Here is a 27,396-nt window from a genome sequence, read left to right as displayed (position 1 = left end):
AGTAGGGGAGGAGCACTGAAAATGTGACTGAGGACACAGAGCCATGGCAAACAGCGAGCAGCTGCGAGGTGAGAGCTGAGCTGTGCGGCACATTTCCAGAAGTTTTAAGCAGAATTATTCTGTGTGGGAGGTTTTCTGGGCTTAAATGGTCAGCTGTGCAAGTGGCCCCCATAATTCTTTGTGAGTTTTTTTGGTTGTTGTTGTTTGCTTTTTTTTTGAGATGGAGTCTTGCTCTGTTGCCCAAGCTGGAGTGCAGTGGCATGATCTCAGCTCACTGCAACCTCCGCCTCTCGGGTTCAAGCAATTCTCCTGCCTCAGCCTCCCAAGTAGCTGGGATTGCAGGCGTGCCCCACCACACCTGGATAATTTTTATATTTTTAGTACAGGTGAGTTTTACCATGTTGGCCAGGCTGGTCTCAAATTCCTGACCTCAGGTGATCCACCCACCTTGGCCTCCCAAAGTGCTGGGATTACAGGTGTGAGCCACCGCACCTGGCCCTTTGTAAGTTTTTTATCCTAAATAAGGACCGAAAAGAATCTATTTCTCCTGTGAACCCTCTTTAGAAGGCTGGACTCTTAAGAAGGAAAATTCACAGAAAACTAAGGTGGGCAGATCCCTAGATCATTTATAATACCTAATACAATGCAAGTGCTGTGGAAATAGTTGTTATGCTGTATTGTTTTTATTTGTATTTTGTTGTTGTTATATTGTTATCTTGGGGTTTTTTTCCAAATATTTTTGATGTCGGTTGAATCTGCAGTTGTGGAGCCCATGGATACAGAGGGCTGACTGTAAGGAAAAAAACAGTGCCTCCACAAACATACACATAATTGTTACTAGTCATGGGACATGGAAAGTCAGTGGCTAATAACATTTTCCATGCCTTGGCAGTGGCCTTGTTCAGTGACCTCCCCCACTCGCTACATTCTTATCCTCTTCTCAGCCTCTCTCGTGTTAGAAGGAGGAAATAAGTCAGAGGCCCAGTGAGAAAGCCCTGAAGAAAGAATATGGGGCCGGGCGTGGTGGTTCAAGTGTGTAATCCCAGCACTTTGGGAAGCCGAGGCAGGTGGATCACCTGAGGTCAGGAGTTTGAGACCAGCCTGGCCAACATGGTGAAACCCTGTTTCTATTAAAATACAAAAATTAGCCAGCCATGGTGGCAGGTGCCTGTAATCCCAGCTACCCAGGAGGCTGAGGCAGGAGAATTGCTGTGAGGTAAGGTTGCAGTGAGCTGAGATGGCACCACTTCACTCCACCCTGGGTGAAAGAGCAAAACTCCATCTCAATTAAAAAGAAAGAATCTGGGTGTTCATCCCCTCCCCTCCAAGGTTCCTGCACCACCATTGTTTAGTCAGCATACATTGGTTGAGCTGCTACCATGTGTCAGACACTGGGGATATGGCAGTAAGCAGGGTGGGTCCTAGGAGGGTCCTAGGAAGCTTATTTATTACCAATCTCTTAGGTAATAAATAAGAAAACAAACATAGTCTGTTCTTGTTATCTGTGGTAGTTATGCTCTAAGTCACTGCAAACATTTAATTGGTGAATACTGAATCACTGCCCCAGAGGAAATACAGGGTTAGCTTCCTGCTAGCCTCTGGTTACAATAACATTTTAGTCAAGGGATCAATATGTATCCTTGTTTTATGTGTTTTTCTGTGTAAAGAGACCTTATTTTATATATATTGTTTGATTTGTTAACACTGAACTCAAGGCCAACAGCACTGTAACTCAAGCTAATCTAACACATGTATTTTCTCTGTAAGGCATGTCACAGCTTTCTCACACGTAGAAACACTAGACAGCATTTCAGCACTATACTTGGGCCATTTTAAACAGTGAAGTCACCAACAAAAAGCACAAAAATATGGCTGTAAATATACCATTAAAAGGATACACTTGTTTAGAGTAAGAACATGCACATTGGGGAGGGAACTTAAATTTTTCTTCACTCTGTTCATAAATGATGATGAAAATGCCAAAAGTATTGATTTTGGGGTTACAAATAACTTTTAGCAAGTAGGAGAATGTGCAGATATGGAATCCACAGATAATGAGGATGGACTATAAAGTGATTTCAGAGAGTGCTATTTAAAAATAAAAGTGGTGAGGAGATACAGTGTGATGGGGGTTGTTACTTGTGACAGTGAGGTCAGGGAAGGACTTTCTGAGGATGAGGACTCCAGCAGAGACCTGAGAATCAAGAACATGGAGGCATAGATCTCCTCCTCTCTGAATCCCATGCCCCCATCAGCCACATACCACATAGGGAGGCCACAGATGGGCCGTGGTGGGTGGTGGTAGCCTTTGCACCATGGTGAGCAGAGACGGCTGGCTCTCCTCAGGGCTCCGGCTGGAAGGTGTATACCGGAAAGGGGGCGCTCGTGCCCGCAGCCTGAGACTCCTGGCTGAGTTCCGTCGGGATGCCCGGTCGGTGAAGCTCCGACCAGGGGAGCACTTTGTGGAGGATGTCACTGACACACTGAAACGCTTCTTTCGTGAGCTCGATGACCCTGTGACCTCTGCACGGTTGCTGCCTCGCTGGAGGGAGGCTGCTGGTATTCCTAAGATCCCTGAGAACCAAGGCCCAACCAGGATCTCTGCCTTCCCCCACCAGAATCCATGGTTTGGCAGCCCTCCTCCCCATCACTTCCCACCCTAGGGGATCATCCAGAGACTTGGCTCAGGGGGAGGTGGGAAGGGGCAGAGACACATCCATCCTGCATTTGTGTCTAAAAATCCCTCCCTCCATACCAGCTGCCACTCTTTCTTCCCGGGTCCTCCCCAACCCTCCTCCATTCCATCCCCAGAGCTGCCCCAGAAGAATCAGCGCCTGGAGAAATATAAAGATGTGATTGGCTGCCTGCCGCGGGTCAACCGCCGCACACTGGCCACCCTCATTGGGCATCTCTATCGGTCAGTATGGCTAGACCCTCTGCAGGACCCTTCCTCACTTCAATCTGACCCTGCACTTTCATATATTCATTCATTCATTCATTTATTTGTTCATTCCACAAACAGTTGTTAAGTGAAGGTATCATAGCACTAAGGTTCAGAGAATGGATTTGAGGGATCAGGCAGACCTAGGCTTTAATCTGGTGCTGTCATTCTAGCTGTGTGACTTTGGGTAAGTTACTTGTTCTCTCTGGGCCTCAATTTCTTCATTTCTAAAAGGAAGTAATGGATGATGTAATGAATCATGTCCACCTCATAGTTTATGAGAGAGTTAAATGAAGGCTGGGCGCGTGGTGTCTCATGCCTCTAATCCCAACACTTTGGGAAGCGAGGTGGGCGGATCATCTAAGGCCAGGAGTTTGAGACTAGCCTGGCCAACATGGTGAAACCCAGCCTCTACTAAAAATACAAAAATTAGCCTGGTGTGGTGGTACATACCAGTAATCTCAGCTACTCAGGAGGCTGAGGCACAAGAATCGCTTGAGCACAGGAGGTGGAGGTTGCAGTGAGCCAAGATTGTACCACTTCACTCCAGCCTGGGTGACAGAGGGAGATCTTGTCTCAAAAAAAAAAAAAAAAAGAAAAAGAAAAAAGGAAAAAAAAAGAACAAAAAGAGTTAAGATTCATAAAATTCTTAACTATAGTACATGCCAGTACATCCGGCATCTCAAAAGCCTTCAGAAATGGTTAGCAATCAATATTATTTTGTTTTATTATGCGATGTCAGGGAAAGGGTTAGATATAAGAAACACAAAAATGAATAAGATGCACGTCTACCTTTACCAATCTGTTAGGGAGACAGGCCTTTGAGCAATTCTGGGGAGAAGCCATTTCTGTATTGCACTGATTATACTATATTACAGGGGCCAGGTGTGGTGGCTCACACCTGTAATCCCAACATGTTGGGAGGCCAAGGCAGGAGGATCATTTGAGCCCAGGAGTTGGAGACCAGCCTGGGTAACATAGTGAGACATCCCATCTCTACAAAAGATAAAAATAAATAAATAATAAAAATATACTATATTATAGGGATTGGTCAACTACAGGCCCATGGGCCAAATCCAGCTTATTGCCTATGTTTGTAAATAAAGTTTTGTACATAAAGTGTAAAGCCACACCCATTCATGTATATATTTTCTATAGCTCCTTTCATGATGCAGCAACAGAGCTGAGAGTTACAACAGAGACTGTCTGTCCTGCAAGCCTAAAATGTCTACTATCTGTCCCTTTACATAAAAAGTCTGCTGATTCTTGCCTTATCTGTCTCCCCTAGACTGGGAGCTCCTTGAGGCCAATATTATCTTACTGCTGTATTCCAAGCACTTAGCCCAGGCATACAATAGGGACTCAATAAGTGTTTGCTGAATGAATGGCTACACTGATGAAGACCGTGGCACCCCTCTGCAGGGTGCAGAAATGTGCGGCTCTAAACCAGATGTGCACGCGGAACTTGGCTCTGCTGTTTGCACCCAGCGTGTTCCAGACGGATGGGCGAGGGGAGCACGAGGTGCGAGTGCTGCAAGAGCTCATTGATGGCTACATCTCTGTCTTTGATGTAAGGCTTTCCTGACCCCTAACCCACAACCCCTTTCCCCTACCCTTGCAGGACCCAGAGACTCTGGATCCTGATCACCCCAACAAGCCCCCAGCCCAGGCCTCTGGTGGCCAGCTATACCAGGAACTACCTCCCAGAGCCCTGGGCCTTTTTCTCCCACAACTTCACTTCCAACATCCTCACCCCCTTGGTTCTTAGCTCTTCTGGCCTCCAGCCCTCTTAAACAGGTCCTCCTTGGCCTTGAGATCTTCCCGGCAGATCCTCTTCCAGCACCCCAACACTCTCTTTTGGCTCTTTCACAGATCGATTCTGACCAGGTAGCTCAGATTGACTTGGAGGTCAGTCTTATCACCACCTGGAAGGATGTGCAGGTAACTCGTCCTGACCTTAGTCTCCTGAATGGGGCAGGAGGAGACATCAGGACAGGAAGCTGACTTTCTGCCCAGTTGAGGAAGTTTCCAGCCTGTCCTTCTGGACGCTAGCACTCAGCTCTTTGGGAGACAGGGGGAACCCAATGAGAGAAGTGCTTTGGGGAGTGGGGTTTGGTTAGGGTTTGCTCCATTTGTTCCACCATGAGGATTCTTCCTGGTGATAATCTTGGCACTGGATAGTTGGTTTTGGTTTTCTGTGGGAACATCAAGTGAGACCATACTACTAAGTGTAAGAGATCCAAGGAGGAGTTAGTAAAGTCAGACAAAGCAGTGAGAATAATAATAATAAATATAATAGCAAACATAGCTGAGGACTTACTATATTCCAAGCATCTCTAATCTCATGTTAGTATGATACAACTCCATGAAGTAGGTAGTCTCATTTTTTTCAAATAAACGGGTTCAGCGGGTCATTTATTCAAGGTCACCCTGTAGCGAGTGGCAGAGACCAGGCAGTCTGACTCCACATCTGTCCTCCCAACCACTATGATGCCTTGGGAAGTACATATGCAGCCTAAAGATGCAGTTCTGCCACTCCCAGAGGTCTCCCTTTTAAGAGCCTGAGTGACATTAGGGTTGGGAGGAGACCTTTGTTGGAAGAGTCACTTATGAGGCAACACGAGGAACCCTCTGACTTTGATGTCTTTTGCACCCTTTTTTTGCCCTTCTGACTTTTTTACCCCTCCCCTCAGCTGTCTCAGGCTGGAGACCTCATCATGGAAGTTTATATAGAGCAGCAGCTCCCAGACAACTGTGTCACCCTGAAGGTTGGTCCTGAGGGGACTGGAGGGGAAATAAGAGGATAGTGAGGTTCCAGGGGCAATAGCCTGACCAGCATGGATTCTCTGCTCTTGCCCTGACCCCAGGTGTCCCCAACCCTGACTGCTGAGGAGCTGACTAACCAGGTACTGGAGATGCGGGGGACAGCAGCTGGGATGGACTTGTGGGTGACTTTTGAGATTCGCGAGCATGGGGAGCTGGGTGAGTATGACCACGCCTGTGTGTTCATGCATGTGTATATGCGTGTGTGTGGTTGTGTGGTCAAGGTCATCAGTGACTTCATGTTACCAAATACAGTGGACTCATCCACTCATCCATGCGAGGGGACATTCAACACAGTTGACTCACTCCCTCTTTCTCAGTATTCTTCCATCTTGGCCTTAGTGACCCCCACAAGCTCGTAGTTTACCTTCTACCTTAAAGGGAGCTTCTCTTCCTCTTTTGCCCAGACTCCAAATGTTGGAGAGACCCACGGCTCAATCCTAGGCCCTTTTCTCTCATCTATCTACATTTCTCCTTGGATGAATTAACCCATTCTCATGGTTTTAAATGCCATTAATAACCTGACACCCAAATTTGTATATCTGGCCCACATCTCTCCTCTCAGCTCCAGACTCACATATCCAAATGCCTACTCAACACCTCCACTTCTGACAAGCAACTCAAATGTAAAACATCTAAGACCAATTTAGATGATGTCTAGTCCCCTTTCCTTAAAAAAAAGCCTAGGCCATTCTCCAGTTTTTCCCAACTCAGTAAATGGTACCACAATTCACCCAGTGATTAAGGCCAGAAACCTGGGAGTCCTCTGGGACTCCTCCCTTTGTGTCATCTTCATACCCAACTCACCAACTAGTCTTGTCGATTCCATTAGAATCAATCACTTCTCTCCATCTTCACTGCTACCACCATCCTAGTTGAAGTCATCATTATGTTTTTGTCTGTCAACAGTAACCACTAAAATGTGTGGCCCCAGAAAGGGGATAGCTGGACAATGTTCCATGCTTGCCTCCCTACAATCCATTTTCCATGCAGCAGCCAAGTGAATATTTCAAGCATAAATCAGCTCATATCCTTCCTATGGTTAAAACCCTTCAGTGGCTTCCCATTGAACTTAAAGTATCATTCCAGTCCCTTACCATGGCCCACATGGCCTTGAATGTCTGGCCCCTGCGTCCTCCATGCCTCATCTCACATCACCTGTTCTCGTATCTATCCTCTTTGCTGTAGCTACATTGGCTGTTTAGTTCCCCAAATACATCTTTCCTGATTGCCAGCCTTTGTTCTTGCATTTTGTCATGCTTGAAATCTTCTACCACCCAATCTTAGCATGGCTTGCTCTTCCTAATCCTTCAGATCTCTGAGTCTCATCTTCAAGTGCCACTTTTGAAAGGTCTTGCCTGACTACCCTATCTCAGTTGCTGTCCTGTTGCTTGCTCAGCTTATTGTTTCTTGCAAAGCAATTATTTGTCTGCAATTATTTTTTTGTCTGTACCCTCACTAGACTGTGTGCTTTGTGAAGGGAGGCCATGTGTATCATGCTCAGCACCGTATCCCAGGGCCAGCACAGTACCTGGCATAGAGACAGTGAAAAATAAATGTCTGTGGTTGGATAGTTGAATGGATGAATGAATGACTGGTGAGAGCTGGGGGCTTAGTATGGATATTCTGATTGATATATAAACCCTCACCTTTCCCCTTAAGAGCGGCCACTGCATCCCAAGGAAAAAGTCTTAGAGCAGGCCTTACAATGGTGCCAGCTCCCAGAGCCCTGCTCAGCCTCCCTGCTCTTGAAAAAAGTCCCCCTGGCCCAAGCTGGCTGCCTCTTCACAGGTGAGCCTCCTTCCTCTGCCCAGCATCCCCCAGGTCTCTCCCCTAGCATCCTCCACCCAGGATTGCCCATCTATGCCCAGGTATCCGACGTGAGAGCCCACGGGTGGGGCTGTTGCGGTGTCGTGAGGAGCCACCCCGCTTGCTGGGAAGCCGCTTCCAGGAGAGGTTCTTTCTGCTGCGTGGCCGCTGCCTGCTGCTGCTCAAGGAGAAGAAAGTGAGGCCCTGGGGCCAGAGGCGTGGGATGCTGGGTGGCCATGGAGAGAAGCCATGACTGCACCCACCCTCTGACTCCACAGCCCATACTCTCATCAATCTCATTGCTTCCCTGCCCCCGACTTCTGTGACCCTGTGACCACAGACCCCATTGCTTCCATGACGTCTTGACCTCATTAACCATGATCTCTCATCTCTCGATCTCGCTGACTCTGTTTCTGTTCTCAGAGCTCTAAACCAGAACGGGAGTGGCCTTTGGAAGGTGCCAAGGTCTACCTGGGAATCCGCAAGAAGTTAAAGCCCCCAACACCGTGAGTTTTCTTCCCCAGCCCGCACTTCCAGGGCCTTCCTGCCTTCACCCCCCTGCCCTTTCTGACTGCCCCATCACTGTTCTTTGTCTCCCAGGTGGGGCTTCACATTGATACTAGAGAAGATGCACCTGTGAGTACCTCCTGCCCTGGCTTCTCCTCTGGCCCAGCTCTGCACCCTGTCTTTTCTCTTCCCTCTTTGTATGCTCCATTCCTATAGCTGTGACCTCTCTCTCCCTCTGATTCCATTCTGATCACCCCAGCTACTTGTCCTGCACTGACGAGGATGAAATGTGGGATTGGACCACCAGCATCCTTAAAGCCCAGGTGAGGGGAAAGAAAAGGCTGAGGGCTGGGTCTGTGGTCCCCCTGGGGCCCAGCTGTCCTCCTCAGTGCCTTTCATGCCCACTGATGCCAACCCCTCATGCTCCCACCAGCACGATGACCAGCAGCCGGTGGTCTTACGACGCCATTCCTCCTCTGACCTTGCCCGTCAGAAGTTTGGCACTATGCCTTTGCTGCCTATCCGTGGGGATGACAGTGGAGCCACCCTCCTCTCTGCCAATCAGACCCTGGTAAGGCACCCCAGCCTGCCCCAACCCCTGATTCCTGTCGTGTAGCCCTTGTCACATTGCAGTAGGCAGTGGTGTGCCTGCTAGCCTGGTGCCACCCTATGCTCACTGTCCCCCTCCCTTCTGCCTTCTTCACCCCCATTCCCCACCCCTGTCTCCTGTTGCTAGTCCTCACTGTGTCTTTATGTCTTTCCCTCCCCTTGTCCCCACCCCACCTGTGTCCAGCGGCGACTACACAACCGGAGGACCCTGTCCATGTTCTTTGTGAGTATTGTGCCTGCTCCAGCGGTGTGTCTGTCAACCCTGTATTCCTCTGTGCTGCCTGAGCCCCAGGTGTGCTGTTTTCCTCATGTAGGCCATCAGGGTGTGTGTGTGTGTGTGTGTGTGTGTGTGTAGGCCATCAGAGTGTGTGTGTGTGTGTGAGAGAGAGAGAGAGAGGGAGAGCGAGGAAAAGGGAGAGGGAGAGGGACAGGACAGAGAGAGAGAGGAGGCCAGAAAGAATGAGGAAAATGAGGGATGTAATATGCAGTAATAAAAGGAGAAAGGTCGGGCACAGTGGCTCATGCCTGTAATCCCAGCACTTTGGGAGGCTGAGGTGGGTGGATCCCCTGAGGTCAGGAGTTCAAGACCAGTCTAATCGACATGGTGAAATCCCGTCTCTACTAAAAATACAAAATTAGCTGGGTGTGGTGGTGCATGCCTGTGATCCCAGCTACTTGGGAGGCTGAGGCAGGAGAATCATTTGAACCTGGGAGGCGGAGGTTGCAGTGAGCCAAGATCGCACCACTGCACTCCAGCCTAGGCAACAAGAGTAAAACTCTGTCTCAAAAAAAAAAAAAAAAAAGGAAAAAGTTGTCACAGAATCTGTGAAATAGAAGGAAAGTGATGAAGTGAATGCATTTTGGAGTTAGACAGACCTGGGTTCAAACCCCAGCTCTACCATTCACTCATTATGTGATGCTGGGCAACTTACTTAACCCCTTTGCATTCAGTTGACTCTTTTGTAGTGTAACCCACTGCACAGGGTTGTTCCAGTATCATACATGCCAAGTATTTTACAGCATCTGGCCCAGAGGAAGAGCTCAGTAAATGTTAGTGATTCATAATCTGGTAACTTTAACTATGTGCCCACTCCTGCCATTCCATTCCCATCCAGCCAATGAAGTCATCCCAGGGGTCTGTGGAGGAGCAAGAGGAGCTGGAGGAGCCTGTGTACGAGGAGCCAGTGTATGAGGAAGTAGGGGCCTTCCCTGAGTTGATCCAGGACACTTCTACCTCCTTCTCCACCACACGGGAGTGGACAGTGAAGCCAGAGAACCCCCTCACCAGCCAGAAGTCCTTGGATCAACCCTTTCTCTCCAAGTCAAGCACCCTTGGCCAGGAGGAGAGGCCACCTGAGCCCCCTCCAGGCCCCCCTTCAAAGAGCGGTCCCCAGGCACGGGGGTCCCTAGAGGAACAGCTGCTCCAGGAGCTCAGCAGCCTCATCCTGAGGAAAGGAGAGACCACTGCAGGCCTGGGAAGTCCTTCCCAGCCATCCAGCCCCCAATCCCCCAGCCCCACTGGCCTTCCAACACAGACACCTGGCTTCCCCACCCAACCCCCATGCACTTCCAGTCCACCCTCCAGCCAGCCCCTCACATGACCCTAGGACCAGCAGTCTGAGAGGGTAGGTACCAGAAGACCCAGAAGCTCTTATCGTGGCACTGTTGCAGCTTCCTCTGCCCTGGCTGGAAAGACTCCAGAATCCAGTGTGGTGCTGTGGAAGGAGCACTGGACTAAAGGCTTCAGTGGCTGCGTGTTCCAGGACAGGTCATGGCCCCTCTCTGGGCCCAGCCCATTTATCTATACCATGAGGTAACTGAAGTAAGGAGAGCAGTGAATGTCAAACTGTGTTTCTTAGAGCCATAAGCCCCACATATTATCCCTGAACAAGGGCAGCTCCTGCTTTATATATTTGATATGTAGGGGTTCCATGAGAGATTTTGGGTTTTAAAGGAATGGTTTTACTGCATTAAAGAAAAAAAATGCTTCGGAAACCAGAGGCCTGGGTGATGTTAAAGTCTATCCTGTCCCACTTCCTACATTCTGGGACTACCGTGAAGCCTGGAGTAGGGACAGCGAGTTTGGGAGCTGGGCCTCGGGGAGTCAAAAATAGATGAGTAATTGTCAATAAACCTGGGAACCAAAAGACTACCATTCTCATTCATTCATTCAACAAATATGTATTGTGCACCTAATTGGTGCCAGGTCTGGGGATATAGCATGAACAAAACAAACAGGGCCCCAGCTCTTATGAATCCTCCGTTGTGGAGGGGAACAGAAAATAGCAAATAAACACATAAACCAGTACTTGAACAAGTGAGTTTAGTGCTGTGAAGAAACTGAACCAAAGTGATGAGCTTGAAGAGTGATTGTGGAGGCCAGGCGCAGTGGCTCACACCTGTAATCCCAGCACTTTGGGAGGCTGAGGGGGATGGATTACCTGAGGTCAGGAGTTCGAGACCATCCTGGCAAAGATGGTGAAACCGTGTCTCTACTAAAAATACAAAATTAGCCGGTTGTGGTGGCACGTGCTTGTAATCCCAGCTACTCGGGAGGCTGAAGCAGAAGAATCACTTGAACCTGGTAGGTGGAGGTTGCAGTGAGCCGAGATTGCACCATTGTACTCTAGCCTGGCAACAGAGCAAGACTCCATCTCAAAAAAAAAAAAAGAGTGATTGTGGAGATGGTCTTTGGACTGGGTGGATGGGGAAGGCATCTGTGAAGAGTTGCAAAGTAAGGGAAAGAAGCTGTTGGAGGCGACAGATGGAACGCTGGAAGGAGGAGATTCTGGAGAAAGAAAGCAGGCATGAAGAACTCTGCATTGGAAGGGACTTGGTCTACTGAGGGAACAGCAAAGAGGCTGGAGCACAGTGAGCGGACAGTGGGAGGAGAGTACAGGCTGAAGTAAGAAAGACCAGCAGGGTCTTCCATGCGTAGCCTTGAAGGCCATGGATTCTATTTGGATTTTATTCTGAAGCAAGTGCATTTTAAGCAAGTAAATTATGAGATCTTATTTCCCTTTAAAAAAGAAAAAAAAGGTTGATCACTCTGAGTGCTGTGTGAACAGTGGGTTGGGGTGAGGGCAGTGTGGAAGCAAGGAGATCAGATATTAGACCAGAAGTCTAATAATGGGGGCTTGGACTAGGATGGTGGTCTTGGAAATTGAGGGAAGTGGATCAAGAGGTTTTTGTTTGTTTATTGTTGTTTGAAATAGAACCTGTAGGACTTACTGATGGATAGAATGTAGGGGTAGGAGAAGGCACACTGACTCTGGGTTTCTGACTTAACTGACTGGAGGAAATGCGGTGCCATTTAAAACGTTACGGGGGGAGGATCAGGTTGAAGGAGGTTTAAAAGCTTTAAAAGTTGAGGTTCCTATTAGATATACTAGCAGAGGTGTCAGTGGGGAGTTGGAATGTGAATCTGGAGTTTTGAGACATGTCAGGGGTACTGGGACAGGTGCCTGAGCCAAAGAAGCTTAGGTGAGGAGGATGAGGAATTGGGGAGAGGCTCCTCAGGAAGCAGTGCTAGGGCTGGAAGATCCTAAAGGTGGCAGGGGCTTCCTGCGCATCTCCCGCTCTCGCCGACTCACTGGTATCGTTTAGTTTTCAGTGGGGCCAAGTCTTTTTCCCTTTGGGCCTGGTTCCTTCCTGGATCCAGGCATCTTTCTCACCCCGCTCACGCTGGCTTTTCCAGTTAAGCGGGAATTAGGAAAAGGTCTGGGACCAGCCCTCTCTTCGTCAGATGCATCTTTGCTCAGGTGCCCAGTGACTCAGTTTCCCTGGTCACACACTGAATTCCTCTCCATTCCTCATCATTAGCTCGGGGACTGGGGATCTACATATGCAAATGAATAATTATCAATAATTACAGGCTGAATCAGTGGTTACACTACAAATAGAACTTAGGCGTCTTGACTCAGATGCCTGGGGTTCTTCCCACCGCCCAGCGGACGCTGCGTCCGCCCCGCCCGCCCCGCCACCCGGACCCTGCCGGCGTATTCGCAGCAGTAACAGGTTTAGTTTCTCGGTGGCCCCCTCTCGCTTCCGCGCCCTGCGACGTCGCCGGACAAGTCGTGGGCGGGCAGAGGGCGGGGCCTGACCTAGCCTGCGGCGGGGCTCCATAGTGGGCGGGGCTCCATAGTGGGCGGGGCTTCCTCCAGTTCCGGAGTCCAGTGGCTGACCGCCTTGCTGGAGCGGAGATGCAGCCGCCGCCCCGAAAAGTGAGCTTGGCCCTGAATGGGGACTCCTGGCGGGCTGGGGGAACGGAGGGAGCTAAGGGGGCATCCGACTTGGGGTAGGAGACGGGAAGTCGGAAGGGGTCAGACCCCAAACCAGAAGTAACAGAGGAAAGAGCTCAGCACCCCCCCGGCCCCGCCCCCTCACCGCTCCCTGCGCGGAGTGTTTTTTAGGTCCTTGCGCTGGGGTCTTCATCCTCTCTTTGCCCCCACAGGTGAAGCCGGCCCAGGAGGTGAAGCTTCGCTTCCTGGAACAGCTGAGCATCCTTCAGACCTGGCAGCAGAGGGAGGCGGATCTGCTGGAGGACATCAGGTAGCCCCCCCAACCCCCTTCATTTACACTCACCTTCGTCGTTGTGCGCCACTTCTCCCCAGTATACATGTGCTGGGGTGGAGGAACAGGGGCCAAGAGCTCCCCAGCCGACCCATCCACAGCCCTCACCCTAGGCCTGGCCTCTCCAGATACTGGATAGGAATGCTCCCCCACCTAACCCCCCCCAACCCCCTCCCACCCACATAAACACACAGGAACCCTCCCTCAAAGCCCTTGACTCCACACCACTGCCCCCAACCCCACAATCAACCTTAGGGCAGAATCCCTCTCCCTCTTCCAGACCTGTTGGAAGGCTGGCAGACATCGTACCCAGGCCCCCATCAGTCTTCACCTCTAAGCCTACAGATGAACCTCTGGGGTGGGGAGGATCCTGCTGGGGCCCGGGGCAGTAAGGTGAGGGTTTCCTGTGTTGCAGCTGCCCGAGGTGATCTCAAGGACTCCCATCAGTCCCATTCCCTCTGGGTGTAGTTACACTCTAGGAACCTGGCTCCCCCCAACCGCTCCCTCCTGCCCAGAGTAGAGGACTGAGGATGGGAGAACAGGACCAAACATAACCTTATCCCCCACCTCACCCCCGACCTGCAATCTCCGCAGATCCTACAGCAAGCAGAGGGCAGCCATTGAACGGGAGTATGGGCAGGTATGGGACTTTTCTCTGGACCTTACCTCTTGTTCCAGCCTCTCTTACATCACCAGTAATGTCTGTCCATACCTATCCCTATTGTGGTCAAGAGCAGATGCCTAGAGTCAAGCAGACTGGTGTCAGATCCCTGCTGTGTAATTATAGCCATGTGACCTTGGACAAGTTACTTAACCTTTCTTGACCTCAGTTTCTTTCTCTGTGAAATGGGAATAATAATAATACCTTACCTTCATGTAGGGTTGTTGTAAGGATTAAACAAATTAATGACTATAAGGCATTTAGCAAAGCAAGTGGCACATAATGTACCCAAAGAATGGTATGATTATACTCTGATGTCATATTCTGCCAGTTGGGGTGGGTCTTTGAAAGGGAACTTGGTTCTGTGATGGCTTTTTCACCAGGCACTCCAGAAACTGGCTGGCCCATTCCTGAAGAGGGAAGGGCACCGGAGCGGTGAGATGGACAGCAGGTGGGCCCTATGGAGGGGGAGGGCCACAGAGGCCAAAAAGTGATGGGGAGCTCAGCCCCAGGAACCTGTGGGGATGAAGGCCTAGCAAGTGGGGAAGGCACGTGAGCTGTAGGTAGAGCTGACACAGCAGCAGCAGAGGAGCTGACCCAGCAAGGACACTGTGGGTGGGGTGGAGGGCAGGAGTGAGGCTTGTGGCTGAGCTAATGGGCTGATCGATTGATGGGCTCCCAGACAAGGGAGGATGGGAAAGCACTCTGTCTCCCATGGTGTTGGTCAGGGGGCAGGAGGTGGGGGTGGTCTCATGAAGCTGTGGAGTGCTCTCCTCCTCAACACAGACCTTCTCTGGGGAGGGGCAGGACAGTGTTCGGTGCCTGGCGCTGCCTGCTGGATGCCACCGTGGCTGGGGGCCAAACCCGACTCCAGGCGTCTGACCGATACCGTGACCTAGCAGGGGGTACAGGGCGGAGCGCCAAGGAGCAGGTGCTTAGGAAGGTATGGCTCAGAGGTTGGGGTGAAGGAAGAGCTGGCTTGGGACCAAAGGTGGTCTAGGTAAGGACTTTGTGTATGCATCCCAATAGGGAACAGAGAACCTCCAGAGGGCGCAGGCTGAGGTGCTGCAGTCTGTCCGGGAGCTGAGCCGAAGTCGGAAGCTGTATGGGCAGCGGGAACGTGTGTGGGCCTTGGCACAGGAGAAGGCGGCTGATGTCCAGGCCAGGTGGGGTCATGGAGAGTGAGGAAGCCCAAGGTTGGGGAACAGGGAGGTGGGGCTGTCTAGGGGTGGAGCCAAGTCACCAAAGCTGGGCCTGACTCTGATCTCATATTCTCCCACTTGGGGTGGGCCTGACTCCTTTCTCTCATCTGCACAGGCTAAACCGAAGTGACCATGGGATCTTCCACTCTCGGACCAGTCTCCAGAAACTGAGCACCAAGGTTCGAGGGATGAGGGCATGAGTGGGGGCAGGGAAGAGGGAGGCAGAGTAGTCTAGTGGTTTGGAACATAGGTGCATATGTATGAAAGACTGGGTTGAATCCAGGCTCTCCTACTTCCTGGGTGGGTAACCTTGGTTAATTTACTTGATCTCTGTGAGCCTTATTTTCTTCTATAAAATGGAAAGAATACCCTTCTTTTTAAGTCCTTTAATATGCATTTATTGAGGATCTGTATATAATAGGCACTGTTCTAGACATTATGGATACAGTGGAGAACACTACCAGTGGAATTCCTGCCCTCACAGTCTGGTTAAGAGAGACAGACAGCAAATAAATACTTAGATTAAGATGAAAATAAAACAAGGTACTATGATAAAGAATAACAAGGGGGTAGAATTTAGAGGGAGGCCTCTCTGAATAGGTGGCCTAACTGTCAAGAAGGAGCTGGCCTTGCAAAGATCTAGGGGAAGAACATTCCAGAGAGAAGAAATGGTGAGTGCAAAGGGTCTGAGGTGGGAATAACTTTGTAGGCTCGAGGAACTGAGAGAGGGCCAGTATGGCTGGAGTACTGTGAGCAAGGGAACAAGCGCTTGAAAAGAGGTCAGAGAGGTTGCGGGGGCCAGCTCATATTGAACCTGGTGGACCATGGTAAGGAACAGTGGATTTTATTTTAAATGCGTGCAGAAGGCACTAGAGGATTTTGAGCAGGAGTTGTGTGTATGCAACATTTTTAGTGTAGTGCCAGGCACATAGTAAGCACTCAATAATGTGAGAATCCATTCTGGATCTGGCTTCTCAATTGGTCTTGGAAGGACTCTGGGGGTCTAGGGCTTCCTATTGACATCAGTTTACCCTCCTAGCTGTCCGCCCAGTCAGCCCAGTACTCCCAGCAGCTGCAAGCAGCCCGCAATGAGTACCTGCTTAACTTGGTGGCTACCAATGCCCACCTCGACCATTACTACCAGGAGGAACTGCCAGCTCTGCTCAAGGCCAGTTTTAACCCAGACACCCCTATCCCTCAGCAGGGAGGGAAAGGAGGACCTCCCCCTGCTTCTTGATCCCCATGACAGTGGGTGGTGCAGGGGATCTTGTCTGTTTAGAGTGGGTAGATGATACATACGTGGGCTCTGGTTCTGCTCCTAGCTGGCTGCATGGCATTGTACAGTACACTTAAACTCTTCTGAACCCCAGATTCCTCATCAGGGATAACCCTTTCTCTGCCTATCTTATAGCACTAGTGGGGCTCAAAGGAGAGAACGGATGTGAACGTGTTTTAAACTTCTAAGTGCTCTGCACACGAGGGCCTTTCTCATGAAGAATGTCTTCTTCTCTCCTTCCTATACCTCATGCCCATCACCTGTCAAATCTGGAACGAGCCTATTTTACAGTAGAGGTCTGGTAGAGGTCTGGGGGAAGGGTGGTGTCAGTATCTTGGGGTTCTCTCTAGGCCCTGGTCAGTGAGCTGTCAGAGCACTTGAGGGACCCCCTGACCTCCCTGAGCCGCACTGAGCTGGAAGCCGCAGAGGTCATCCTGGAGCATGCCCACCGCGGGGAGCAGACAACCTCCCAGGTGAGGGCTGTGGCCTCTAAGAGCTTCCCCGGGGATCCTTTTTACCCTTCCCTCCCAATGCAGCCCTCTTTGCTTCACACATTGTCCTTTTTCTTCCAAGAAGTGCTAGGGACAGGGTTGGAGAGTGAGTCAGTGAATGAGTGACTTTGACTTTTCCCAACCCCTAGGTAAGCTGGGAGCAAGACCTGAAGCTGTTTCTTCAGGAGCCTGGTGTATTTTCCCCCACCCCACCTCAGCAGTTTCAGCCAGCAGGGACTGATCAGGTGAGATCTTCCTGCTTGTTGGAACCAGGCCACATATAAAGGCGACTATGATTTAGGCCTCCTCCATTATCTTTGTCTTTGTGTTAACTTAGTGAGTGTACACCGTGGAGAGGGGGTTTCAGAACTCCAGCTCACCTCCCTCCCAACAGGACACACACAAAAAAACACACCTCAGTCCACCTTTCAGTCACTTGACTGCACCATCCTTTTCATTCTACCTCTGTCCCTTGACCTGGATCCCATTTCTGAAGCTCTGTATCTCTGTGTCCACATTACCTGTGTCCATGACTGTAGGCATGTGCCCCTTTCTCTTTGTCCTTGTCCTTGGAGGTCAAGATAGAGTGGAAAAAGGAGGGAACTGGAGAGAAGGAGCAGCCTCAGGTCCTCCTCACAGCACCCCCTGACCCATTCAGGTGTGTGTCCTGGAGTGGGGAGCAGAAGGCGTGGCTGGCAAGAGTGGCCTGGAGAAAGAGGTTCAGCGCTTGACCAGCCGAGCTGCCCGTGACTACAAGATCCAGAACCATGGGCATCGGGTGAGGTGGGGGGCACAGGTGTCATGTGCACCTTCTTGTCTCAGCAAGAAGAGCTGAGAGAGGGGATCTTGGAGCCATTGAGGGTGTCATGGAGCTACAGAGGGGAGGGAAAGGTATTTTAAGGTAACAGTGTGGCACAATAGTTAAGAGCACAGTTTTTGGAGCTAGACCGACATAGGTTCAAATTCTCTTCTGTTGCTTCCTAGTTCTGTAGCCCCGGGTAAGGGAGTGACTTAACCTCTCTGGACTTCAATTTCCTCATCACTAAAGTAGGGCCAATGATAGCACCCACCTCATAGGGAAGATTAAATGACATAATGTATGTGATGCAACTAGCAAAGTACCAGTCCCATAGTAAGTCATGCCCCACAGTATTTCCACCCACCCCTGTTCTCTGCCTTCCCAACCAGGTACTGCAACGACTGGAGCAGAGGCGGCAGCAGGCTTCAGAGCGGGAGGCTTCAAGCATAGAACAGAGGTTACAGGAAGTGCGAGAGAGCATCCGCCGGGCACAGGTGAGGCACACCCCTGAGGTTAGAGATCCCACCTTCTCAGGCAAGCCCCACTCCCTCTACTCTTCTTTCTGATGGTGGGAGGAAGGAAGGGAGAAGCAGAGAGTAAACACTGCCATTAGCCAGGTTCCACTAACTTACTTCCTCCCCATGGCAGGTGAGCCAGGTGAAGGGGGCTGCCCGGCTGGCTCTGCTGCAGGGGGCTGGCTTAGATGTGGAGCGCTGGCTGAAGCCAGCCATGACCCAGGCCCAGGATGAGGTGGAGCAGGAGCGGCGGCTCAGTGAGGCTCGGCTGTCCCAGAGGGACCTCTCTCCAACCGTGAGCTCCTCCCCCAACACTACCCATCCTTACTTAGAAGGGAAAAACTCCAGTGGAAGGCAAACCCTATAAAACTGGAATCACAGTTGTGCCTAACTCAAAGGGTTATTACGAGGCTTAAGTGAAATCATTCATATATCATTCTTTGCATAATTTCTGGCATAGAGTCCTCAGTAAATTTTTATTATGAGCATAATAGAATGATTAAGAAGTAGGGTTCTGGGGCAGTCTGTAAGGGCTTTGAGTACCAGCCACTCCACTTATGAGCTGTGCAATCTCGAAAAGTGACTTAACCTTTCTGAACCCCAGTTTCCTTGTAAATAAAGTGAGGTTAATAGTTGTGCAAAACTATTAACACTGGGTCATTATGAAGATTACATGAGACAATATACACAAGATACTTTGCATTGTATCTGGCACATAGTATGCACTCAATTACTGTAACTCTGCTATTACTGTTAGTATTATCCTGCTCTGTGGTGACTGTGGTTGTGTACATGGTGAGTGGATGGGTGCAACTGCCTTGGAGGGGGATCCATGGTGTCCTTTAGAGGAAAGATGGAAGAGTGGGAGATAGAACCAGTGCTTGAGAGTGGGCCCCATATGAGGTCTGTTCTTTGCCCCTCTAGGCTGAGGATGCTGAGCTTTCTGACTTTGAGGAATGTGAGGAGACGGGAGAGCTCTTTGAGGAGCCTGCCCCCCAAGCCCTGGCCACGAGGGCCCTCCCCTGCCCTGCACACGTGGTATTTCACTATCAGGTATGAATGGGGGTGGGGACCTCTGATGGGCAAGGGTGGGGGACAGCCAAGTCCTGAATCCTTCGTGTGTGGCCCAGGCAGGGCGTGAGGATGAGCTGACAATCACGGAGGGTGAGTGGCTGGAGGTCATAGAGGAGGGAGATGCTGACGAATGGGTCAAGGTGGGTATGGGACCCCGGGCTCTGACCTTGGGTTGGGGGCAGTAGGAGGGACTTCTCTGTGGCCTCCATAGACCCTTCTAGGCAAAGCTAGAAGCCTGAGTAGAAGAGAGCCAGGGTCATGGACTGCTGAGGTAAGTCTAATATCTGTTCACATTGCTGGGTGAGCAGGCTCGGAACCAGCACGGCGAGGTAGGCTTTGTCCCTGAGCGATATCTCAACTTCCCGGACCTCTCCCTCCCAGAGAGCAGCCAAGACAGTGACAATCCCTGCGGGGCAGAGCCCACAGGTAAGAAGGGAAATTGTGGGTTAGAGGACCCTGGGTATGGAGAAGAATTGTTAGGGGTTGTAGCCCTGGGGCGTCATGGTCCTGGGGCACCGCTACCCACCTCCCTCTCACCGTCTCTCCTGGGCCTCTGTAGCATTCCTGGCACAGGCCCTGTACAGCTACACCGGACAGAGTGCAGAGGAGCTGAGCTTCCCTGAGGGGGCACTCATCCGTCTGCTGCCCCGGGCCCAAGATGGAGTAGATGACGGCTTCTGGAGGGGAGAATTTGGGGGCCGTGTTGGGGTCTTCCCCTCCCTGCTGGTGGAAGAGCTGCTTGGCCCCCCAGGGCCACCTGAACTCTCTGACCCTGAACAGGTGAGGCTTACCTTCTCCCTGAACTCCCCAGGCACCTCTGGGTTGACCCTCCCACCCCAATAAAGCCTCATATTCATCTTAATGCCTCCTCTGCTCCCCAGTTTTACCTCCTATAGTGGCCTGGGCCTCCCATCTCCTATGGGGGGGCAGGGAAAAGGGAAACCAAGGCAGCCTTCATAGGAGTTTGGGGGGTCCTACTTTAGTGCTGGATAGATCTGAGTTCAAATTTCTATTGTATGACTTGGGCAATGATTTAACCTCTCTGAGCTTGTTTCTTCACATGTAAAATGGGGATAATACCTACTTTAGCAGGCTCACTGTCATAATTAGAGATAATCGAGATAAAGCCTTCTTTTTTTTTTTTTTTTTTTTTTGAGACAGAGTTTCGCTCTTGTTGCCCAGGCTGGAGTGCAATGGTGCGATCTCAGCTCACCGCAACCTCTGCCTCCCAGGTTCAAGCGATTCTCCTGTATCAGCCCCTCGAGTAGCTGGGATTACAGGCACGTGCCGCCACGCCCGGCTAATTTTCTATTTTTAGTAGATACAGGGTTTCTCCATTTGGTCAGGCTGGTCTCAAACTCCTGACCTCAGGTGATCTGCCTGCCTTGGCCTCCCAATGTGCTGGGATTATAGGCATGAGCCACTGCGCCCCGCCGAGGCAAAGCCTTTAGTGCACTGGAATGCAGAAGGTGTTTCAATATAAGATATCTGTTGTTATAATGTATATACATACAGCAGAAAGAGAATAGGAGTGGACATCAGGAGAACTGGGTTCTAGCCAGCACTCTGCCAATAACTGGCTTCGTGATTTTGGACAGCTGGCTTAACCTGGGTCTCACTTCTAACATAGGAGTCATATTATTAAAAATGCCTACCTCATGGGGTAGTGGTGAGGATTGAATGAATTAGTACACGTGAAGTGCTAGCAGAACACTTGAGACATAGTAAACATAAGCGTTCAATACATATTGGCTGTTGAAATATTTGTCAGCTACACCCCCCACCTGAATGCAAGCATTTGGCCACTTCCTGTATTGAGAAGTGATGAGGAAGGAACTGGAGATGGGATGAGAGGAAAAGCTGGTAAAACCTCCCCACATGCCAGGAATAACTCTGTGCCCACCCCACCTCCAGATGCTGCCATCCCCTTCTCCTCCCAGCTTCTCCCCACCTGCACCTACCTCTGTGTTGGATGGGCCCCCTGCACCTGTCCTGCCTGGGGGTGAGTGGAAGGAACTGGGAGCCCTGGGAGGCTAACAGACAGGAAGAAGGAGGAAGCTTGGACTCCCAGGTCACGCTCTGGTCCTCTCCGTGCCCTCAGGCATCTTGCTTGGTGGAGAGCACTTGCCTGGGCTCTGGAGCCAGGCTGACTGGTTCAGGTCCCGCTCTGTCATCTCCAAGTGTGTGGTGGGATTCTGAACCTGTCTTGGCCTCAGTTTATGTTCTTTATGAGGTAAGGAAAAGGTACTAGCTCATTGAATTCTTATGAGAGTTAAAAAAGATGCCTGTGGACCACACAGCATTGTGCCTGGCACACAGTAAGTATGCAGTCACTGTTATTATTTTAAAAATTAGCTAACTTCTCTCACGGTGTCCTCCCAATATGCACCTTTTGCTCCTAGTGTCCAGATACCTAGCTTTGTATCATTATTTTTTCTGATGCCCACTTTTTTTTCTTTTTTAAATGTCTATAGCAGTTTTATTTTATTATTTATTTTAGATTCAGGAGGTACATGTGCTTGTTTGTCATATGGATATATTGCATACTGGTGGAGATTGGGCTTCTAGTGTACCTGTAACTCAAATAGTGAACATTGTACCTGATAGGTAATTTTTCAACCCTCGCCCCTGCCTCCACTCCTACCTTTGCCCCCTTTGGAGTCCTGGGAGTCTGTTATTTCCATCTCTATGTCCATGTGTACTCGTTGTTTAGCTCCCACTTATAAGTGAGAACATGCAATATTTGGTTTTCTGTTTCTGAGTTAGTTCACTTAGGATAATGGCATCCAACTCCATTCATGTTGCTGCAGAGGACATGATTTCATTCTTTTTTATGGCTGTGGAATGCCTGCCTTTTCTAAAACCTTCTGGTACTTCCACCTTGTCCACAAGGAGTCTCCCTCCCTGGAGTTACCACCATCTCCACCACCCCAAGTTCACTTTGCGTGACTTAGCACTTAGTCATTTATTGTGTTTGTTGAGGTTTCATTATTGGTTTCTTGACAGCCATTGGGGGTGGGAGCACTATGCATCCTATCTCCCTTAGTTTTGTACCTTGAGCAGAGCTGATTATACAGCAGTTGCCCAATAAATGTTGAGGACAGTGGATAGAGTGATGGATTTTATGGTCTAGGATGGTGACCATTAATTTAACAAATATTTATAGAATGCCACTGTCCTAAGTGCTGGAGATACAGCATTGAACAAAACAAAGTCTGAAGACTGACTTGTGGTTCTTATTTCCAGACAAAGCCCTGGACTTCCCCGGGTTCCTGGACATGATGGCACCTCGACTCAGGCCGGTAAGGACCCTTGCCTTGGAGGAGATTGTATGTAGAGGGGTTATTCCAACCAGTCCTGTTTTGTCTGCAGGGCTGAGGGAATAGACAGGGATACCCTTAAGGGAGAACTCTGGAGCACTAACTGTGTGTTCCCTACAGATGCGTCCACCACCTCCCCCGCCGGCTAAAGCCCCGGATCCTGGCCACCCAGATCCCCTCACCTGAAGGCCAGGGAAGCCTTGACCCCCAGTGATGCTGCTGTCCCTATCTTCAAGCTGTCAGACCACACCATCAATGATCCAGAGCAACACAGCCAAAAGCTGGAATCGCCCTTATTTCCACCCTCACCTCCAAGGGTGGAAACTTGCCCCTTCCCATTTCTGGAGCTGGAACCCACTCCTTTTTTTCCCATTGTTCTATCATCTCTAGGACCGGAACTACTACTTTCTCTTCTGTCATCACCCTATCTAGGGTGGTGAAATGCCTGAAATCTCTGGGGCTGGAAACCATCCATCAAGGTCTCTAGTGGTTCTGGCCCACCTCTTTCCCCACCCTGGCTCCATGACCCACCCCACTCTGGATGCCAGGGTCACTGGGGTTGGGCTGGGGAGAGGAACAGGCCTTGGGAATCAGGAGCTGGAGCCAGGATTCGAAGCAGCTGTAATGGTCTGAGCGGATTTATTGACAATGAATAAAGGGCACGAAGGCCAGGCCAGGGCCTGGGCCTCTTGTGCTAAGAGGGCAGGGGGCCTACGGTGCTATTGCTTTAGGGGCCCACCACGGGCAGGGGCCTGCTCCCAGCTGCCACGCTCTATCACATGGAGCGAGGTGTTGGGGAAGGCGGGGCAGGCAGCCTGTTGCAGGCAGGGGAAGGAGAAGAGACTGAGGGGCTGTGACCTCTCCTGAGGCCCCCAGCCTGAGACTGTGCAACTCCAGGTGGAAGTAGAGCTGGTCCCTCAGCTGGGGGGCAGTGCTGTTCAGTGGAGGGGAGGGCTTTCACGCCCACCCACCCCCTGGCCCTGCCAGCTGGTAGTCCATCAGCACAATGAAGGAGACTTGGAGAAGAGGAAGAATAACACTGTTGCTTCCTGTTCAAGCTGTGTCCAGCTTTTCCCCTGGGGCTCCAGGACCTTCCCTACCTGCACCACCAAACCAAGGGATTTATAGCAAAGGCTAAGCCTGCAGTTTACTCTGGGGGTTCAGAGAGCCGAAAGGCTTAAATAGTTTAAGTAGGTGATGGGAAGATGAGATTACCTCATTTAGGGCTCAGGCAGACTCACCTCACATACTACCTGCTCCCTGTGGTAGAGACACCTGAGAGAAAGGGGAGGGGTCAACAATGAGAGACCAGGAGTAGGTCCTATCAGTGCCCCCCAGAGTAGAGAGCAATAAGAGCCCAGCCCAGTGCAGTCCCGGCTGTGTTTTCCTACCTGGTGATCAGAAGTGTCTGGTTTGCTTGGCTGCCCATTTGCCTCTTGAGTGGGCAGCCCTGGGCTTGGGCCCCTCCCTCCGGCCCTCAGTGTTGGCTCTGCAGAAGCTCTGGGGTTCCCTTCAAGTGCACGAGGGGCTAGGCTGCTGTCCCTGAGTCCTCCATTCTGTACTGGGGGGCTGGCTAGGACCTGGGGCTGTGGCCTCTCAGGGGGCAGCCTCTCCATGGCAGGCATCCCTGCCTTGGGCTGCCCTCCCCCAGACCCCTGACCACCCCCTGGGTCCTGTCCCCCACCAGAGCCCCAGCTCCTGTCCATGGGGGAGCCATCACGGTGTTCGTGCAGTCCATAGCGCTTCTCAATGTGTGTCACCCGGAACCTGGGAGGGGAGGGAACACTGGGGTTTAGGACCACAACTCAGAGGCTGCTTGGCCCTCCCCTCTGACCAGGGACATCCTGAGTTTGGTGGCTACTTCCCTCTGGCCTAAGGTAGGGGAGGCCTTCTCAGATTGTGGGGCACATTGTGTAGCCTGACTTCTGCCGGAGCTCCCAGTCCAGGAGGAAAGAGCCAAGGCCCACTTTTGGGATCAGGTGCCTGATCATTGGGCCCCCTACCTCAGCCTCCCTTTCCCTGGAGCACCTGCCCCACCTGCCCACAGAGAACACAGTGGTCTCCCCTGTCCGGGGGCGGCTTTTTCCTTCCTTGGAGCGTCCCTGACGGACAAGTGGAGGCCTCTTGCTGCGGCTGCAATGGATGCAAGGGGCTGCAGAGCCCAGGTGCACTGTGTGATGATGGGAGGGGGCTCCGTCCTGCAGGCTGGAGGTGGCATCCACACTGGACAGCAGGGAGGAGGGGAGTAAGGGTAACATTTCCATTTCCCTTCATGTTTTGTTTCTTACGTTCTTTCAGCATGCTCCTTAAAACCCCAGAAGCCCCAATTTCCCCAAGCCCCATTTTTTCTTGTCTTTATCTAATAAACTCAATATTAAGATGTTAGTGACCATATGTTCTTCCTCCCAGGGCTGTTTGCTAAAAAGAACACTGCTTAACCCAAAGGAGTGGCACTAGAGGTGAATGTTAGGCTTGATGATATCTAGATGAGAGAGATGGTTTGAAGGAATCGCGATTTCTACAAAACAACTTTCTTCCTATAAGTTAGCCAGCTTTGCCCTTCCCCCAACCCCATACGTGCAAGGAGGCTGGGAGAGGATTGTGCTGGAGGAGAGGATACTCTCCAAGGCAAGCTAAGTCATGCTGGCCCTTGTTTCCAGCTCACCTGGACAGCTGCACTGTCCCTTCTCCTTCACTGTCCCCCAGCATCTCCTTCAAGGCCTCAGCATTGGCTGAGGGAAGAAGGAAAAGAGGGAGTCAGTGGAGGTGGAGGTCAGGGCAAGAGAAGGTTGGAGAAGAGGGAGCAAGGGGCTATGCTAGACCCACCTTCATTCTGGATGATGCAGCGAACAATCCTCTCTACTGTGTCCTCATTCATGTCATCGTCCTCAGCTGAAGGATGAAAGAGATTGGCAAGGAAGCAGGAATGAGTCAGCTTTGGGGGAATATTACCTGGTGGCTCCCATCATTTATTGCTTAGGACATACCCTTTTACCTACTTGCTATCATGCTGGACCTCAGCATTTCAGGGACCAGAAAAGATGGGGACACCAATGCAAGCCCAAGACTACCATCCAGAGGACTGTTCCTGCCCATGCTGCTTTCTCTAGTTTTGCTTTCAGAGTGGTGTCACCCCACTTGCTAACTCAAGAGTGCATCACTAGGCTTCCTGAGCAGGTTTGATCAGGATTTGGCCTGGGTCTGTTGGTCAGGGAGGCAGAGGTGTGGGGAGAAGGGTGAAAGGTGACTGAGCCAGGGTTCCAGGCTCCTCACTCACGGGGCTGAAGCTGGGCATCGTCAGGCTCAGAGCCCCTCGACGTGCGGCAGCGGTAGCCCTTCTTCTTGAGCACGTGGCAGATCATGAAGCCTACCAGGCCCATGAGGAAGAAGACCAGCACAAGCAGGAAGAGCATATATAGCCCATGTTGGGGCGGTTCCAGGTCAGGCTGTGGTTCCGACATGAGGCCCTGGGGGGCGAGCGCGGGCCAGGGCGCCTCCTGGGTTTAGGGGGCTGCAGCTGGGAATGGGGGAGGGGTAGGAATGCCGTCCTCAGGATCTGAAACAAGCACGTCTAAGACGTCCGGCTGAGGTCCGGCCCCACCCCCTACCCAACCAGGGAGCTGTCCGGGCCAGGAGTGCTGTTTCGCCTTTCGGCAAGAGGTCAGCGGCAACGCAAGCTCTCTACCACGACCCTGGTCCCGCTTCCCCGACGCCCCGAGCGTTCCCCTTTCCAGCTTGTTCGCGCTTCTGTCCCTCCCAAGGACACTGCAGCACGAGATGGGACGGCATTCTTAGGCGGCGGGAGCAGAAATCCTGCCTGAGTCAGCGCCCGCACCTCCTCCACGCCGGCCTGAGCCAGGCCTCTGCAGCCCCTTCCTCTCAGTACTCCCGCACCCCTCTCCCTTTTTGGTTTCTCCCACCCTGACCACCTGGCCCACCCGGTACCGGTGATTTGGTTCTGGTTCCGGCTTCTGCTGGGGTTCCGGCTCCAGGGGCGTCCTAGTGCGGCTCAGGGCCCCCGACGCCCTTCCGGCGCTCATCCCTTGATTCCTCCCCTCCCCCTTCGCCGCCTCACCGGCCCCGGGCTGTGGCTGCGGATACCCGCGCCGTGGCAGGCGGGGGGAGGGAAGGACAGAGAAGGATGCGGGCTGGCTGAGAGCGGCGGCAGGCTCCGGGCAACTCCGGCCCTGGGTCAGGGAGATCGCCTCCGCAGCCGCCCTGGCTTCCCAAATGCCTTCACCCGTCGCGGGCCCAGGACCAGGGGGCGGAGCGCAGGTGTGCGGGGCGGAGAGCGTGAGCTCTGCGCGCGCGTGACTGCGCCGGGCCCCCCCGGGGCAATGTGCGGCGCCGAGTCTGGGTCCGGGTAGGGGACAGGCGGTCCGGCGTGGGTGTTGTCCACTGGTCTATCCGGTACGCCTGGCGCAGCTCCTGCCCTCAGATGCCCCGACCGAGCGGAGAGTAAGGAATCTTCTCCGAGGGCTGGGGGAAGCCGGCTTTCCGCACCTTTGAGGGACGGAGTGGCGGGATCTTCGGAGCTTCCTAGAGAAGTGACCACGGCCTGCGCCCGGTTTGGGGCAAGCGGCTGGATGGGATGGCTCGGCTTCCCGAGGATCTGACCCCCGGCCGGAGACAAATGGCCCTCGCATCCTAGGAGCGATGCTGCCACTTCCCTGCCCAACCCGGGACGCTCAAAGCCCCAGATCCCGGGAGAGCTGAGCCGGGCGAGGGGCGGAGCTCCCCTGGGGGCGTGGCCTGGGTGTGGATGGAGGCGGGGCCGCAACGCCCAGTTCCGCAGAG

At 51.8% G+C, this 27,396-nt stretch overlaps 3 protein-coding genes across 38 annotated transcripts in view; 2 read left to right on the top strand and 1 right to left on the bottom strand.

Annotated features, from left to right (window-relative positions):
* ARAP3 (ArfGAP with RhoGAP domain, ankyrin repeat and PH domain 3) overlaps nt 1-10,838 on the top strand; it is a 28,472-nt gene extending 17,634 nt beyond the window's left edge. For 8 of the 9 annotated variants that reach the window (XM_009449832.5, XM_016953955.4, XM_009449831.5 and 5 more), the window contains 14 exons: nt 2,347-2,559; nt 2,812-2,917; nt 4,364-4,511; nt 4,814-4,882; nt 5,635-5,709; nt 5,809-5,923; nt 7,427-7,555; nt 7,636-7,769; nt 7,997-8,079; nt 8,174-8,209; nt 8,340-8,403; nt 8,514-8,651; nt 8,874-8,912; nt 9,805-10,838. In XM_009449832.5, the coding sequence (XP_009448107.1) occupies nt 2,347-2,559; nt 2,812-2,917; nt 4,364-4,511; nt 4,814-4,882; nt 5,635-5,709; nt 5,809-5,923; nt 7,427-7,555; nt 7,636-7,769; nt 7,997-8,079; nt 8,174-8,209; nt 8,340-8,403; nt 8,514-8,651; nt 8,874-8,912; nt 9,805-10,290 (1,835 nt within the window). In that variant the 3' untranslated portion in view covers nt 10,291-10,838. The remainder of the gene's footprint in view (nt 1-2,346; nt 2,560-2,811; nt 2,918-4,363; nt 4,512-4,813; nt 4,883-5,634; nt 5,710-5,808; nt 5,924-7,426; nt 7,556-7,635; nt 7,770-7,996; nt 8,080-8,173; nt 8,210-8,339; nt 8,404-8,513; nt 8,652-8,873; nt 8,913-9,804) is intronic. The other variant, XM_009449830.5, reaches the window with a different exon arrangement.
* A 1,951-nt stretch (nt 10,839-12,789) lies between these two features.
* FCHSD1 (FCH and double SH3 domains 1) lies at nt 12,790-23,304 on the top strand. 20 transcript variants are annotated; one of them, XR_010157024.1, is made up of 21 exons: nt 12,821-12,912; nt 13,143-13,240; nt 13,856-13,901; nt 14,306-14,373; nt 14,730-14,865; nt 14,952-15,088; nt 15,240-15,303; nt 16,164-16,292; nt 16,751-16,873; nt 17,041-17,136; nt 17,550-17,669; nt 18,080-18,184; nt 18,339-18,500; nt 19,130-19,258; nt 19,336-19,419; nt 19,588-19,705; nt 19,839-20,059; nt 21,194-21,281; nt 21,780-21,886; nt 22,526-22,581; nt 22,720-23,304. XR_010157024.1 is itself a non-coding variant. In XM_016953963.3 (20 exons), the coding sequence occupies exons 1-20, from the start codon at nt 12,892-12,894 to the stop codon at nt 22,783-22,785; spliced, it is 2,067 nt and encodes a 688-aa protein (XP_016809452.1). In that variant the 5' UTR covers nt 12,819-12,891; the 3' UTR covers nt 22,786-23,304. The 20 variants fall into 20 exon arrangements, 15 of the variants coding, with proteins under 15 accessions (XP_063666835.1, XP_016809452.1, XP_016809451.1 ...); XR_010157023.1 differs by having other exon boundaries at nt 14,709-14,865; XM_016953963.3 differs by lacking the exon at nt 21,780-21,886 and having other exon boundaries at nt 12,819-12,912.
* RELL2 (RELT like 2) lies at nt 22,389-27,380 on the bottom strand. Of its 9 annotated transcripts, none has more exons than XM_063810786.1 (8): nt 26,545-27,327; nt 25,877-26,116; nt 25,426-25,491; nt 25,265-25,331; nt 24,637-24,822; nt 23,991-24,366; nt 23,841-23,874; nt 22,559-22,653 (listed from the first exon to the last, which is right to left on the bottom strand). In XM_063810786.1, the coding sequence occupies exons 2-7, from the start codon at nt 26,058-26,060 to the stop codon at nt 23,842-23,844; spliced, it is 912 nt and encodes a 303-aa protein (XP_063666856.1). In that variant the 5' UTR covers nt 26,061-26,116; nt 26,545-27,327; the 3' UTR covers nt 22,559-22,653; nt 23,841. The 9 variants fall into 9 exon arrangements, with proteins under 9 accessions (XP_063666857.1, XP_063666856.1, XP_054541222.1 ...); XM_054685247.2 differs by lacking the exon at nt 22,559-22,653 and adding an exon at nt 23,209-23,699 and having other exon boundaries at nt 26,538-27,380; XM_063810784.1 differs by lacking the exon at nt 22,559-22,653 and adding an exon at nt 23,209-23,615 and having other exon boundaries at nt 26,545-27,357.
* Nucleotides 27,381-27,396: the final 16 nt, after the last annotated feature.

The sequence above is a fragment of the Pan troglodytes genome, chromosome 4 (genome assembly GCF_028858775.2).
Source record: "Pan troglodytes isolate AG18354 chromosome 4, NHGRI_mPanTro3-v2.0_pri, whole genome shotgun sequence".
Lineage (NCBI taxonomy): Eukaryota > Metazoa > Chordata > Mammalia > Primates > Hominidae > Pan > Pan troglodytes.
The sequence above is the reverse complement of the archived record's forward strand: the minus strand, read 5'-3'. Positions and strand labels throughout refer to the sequence as shown.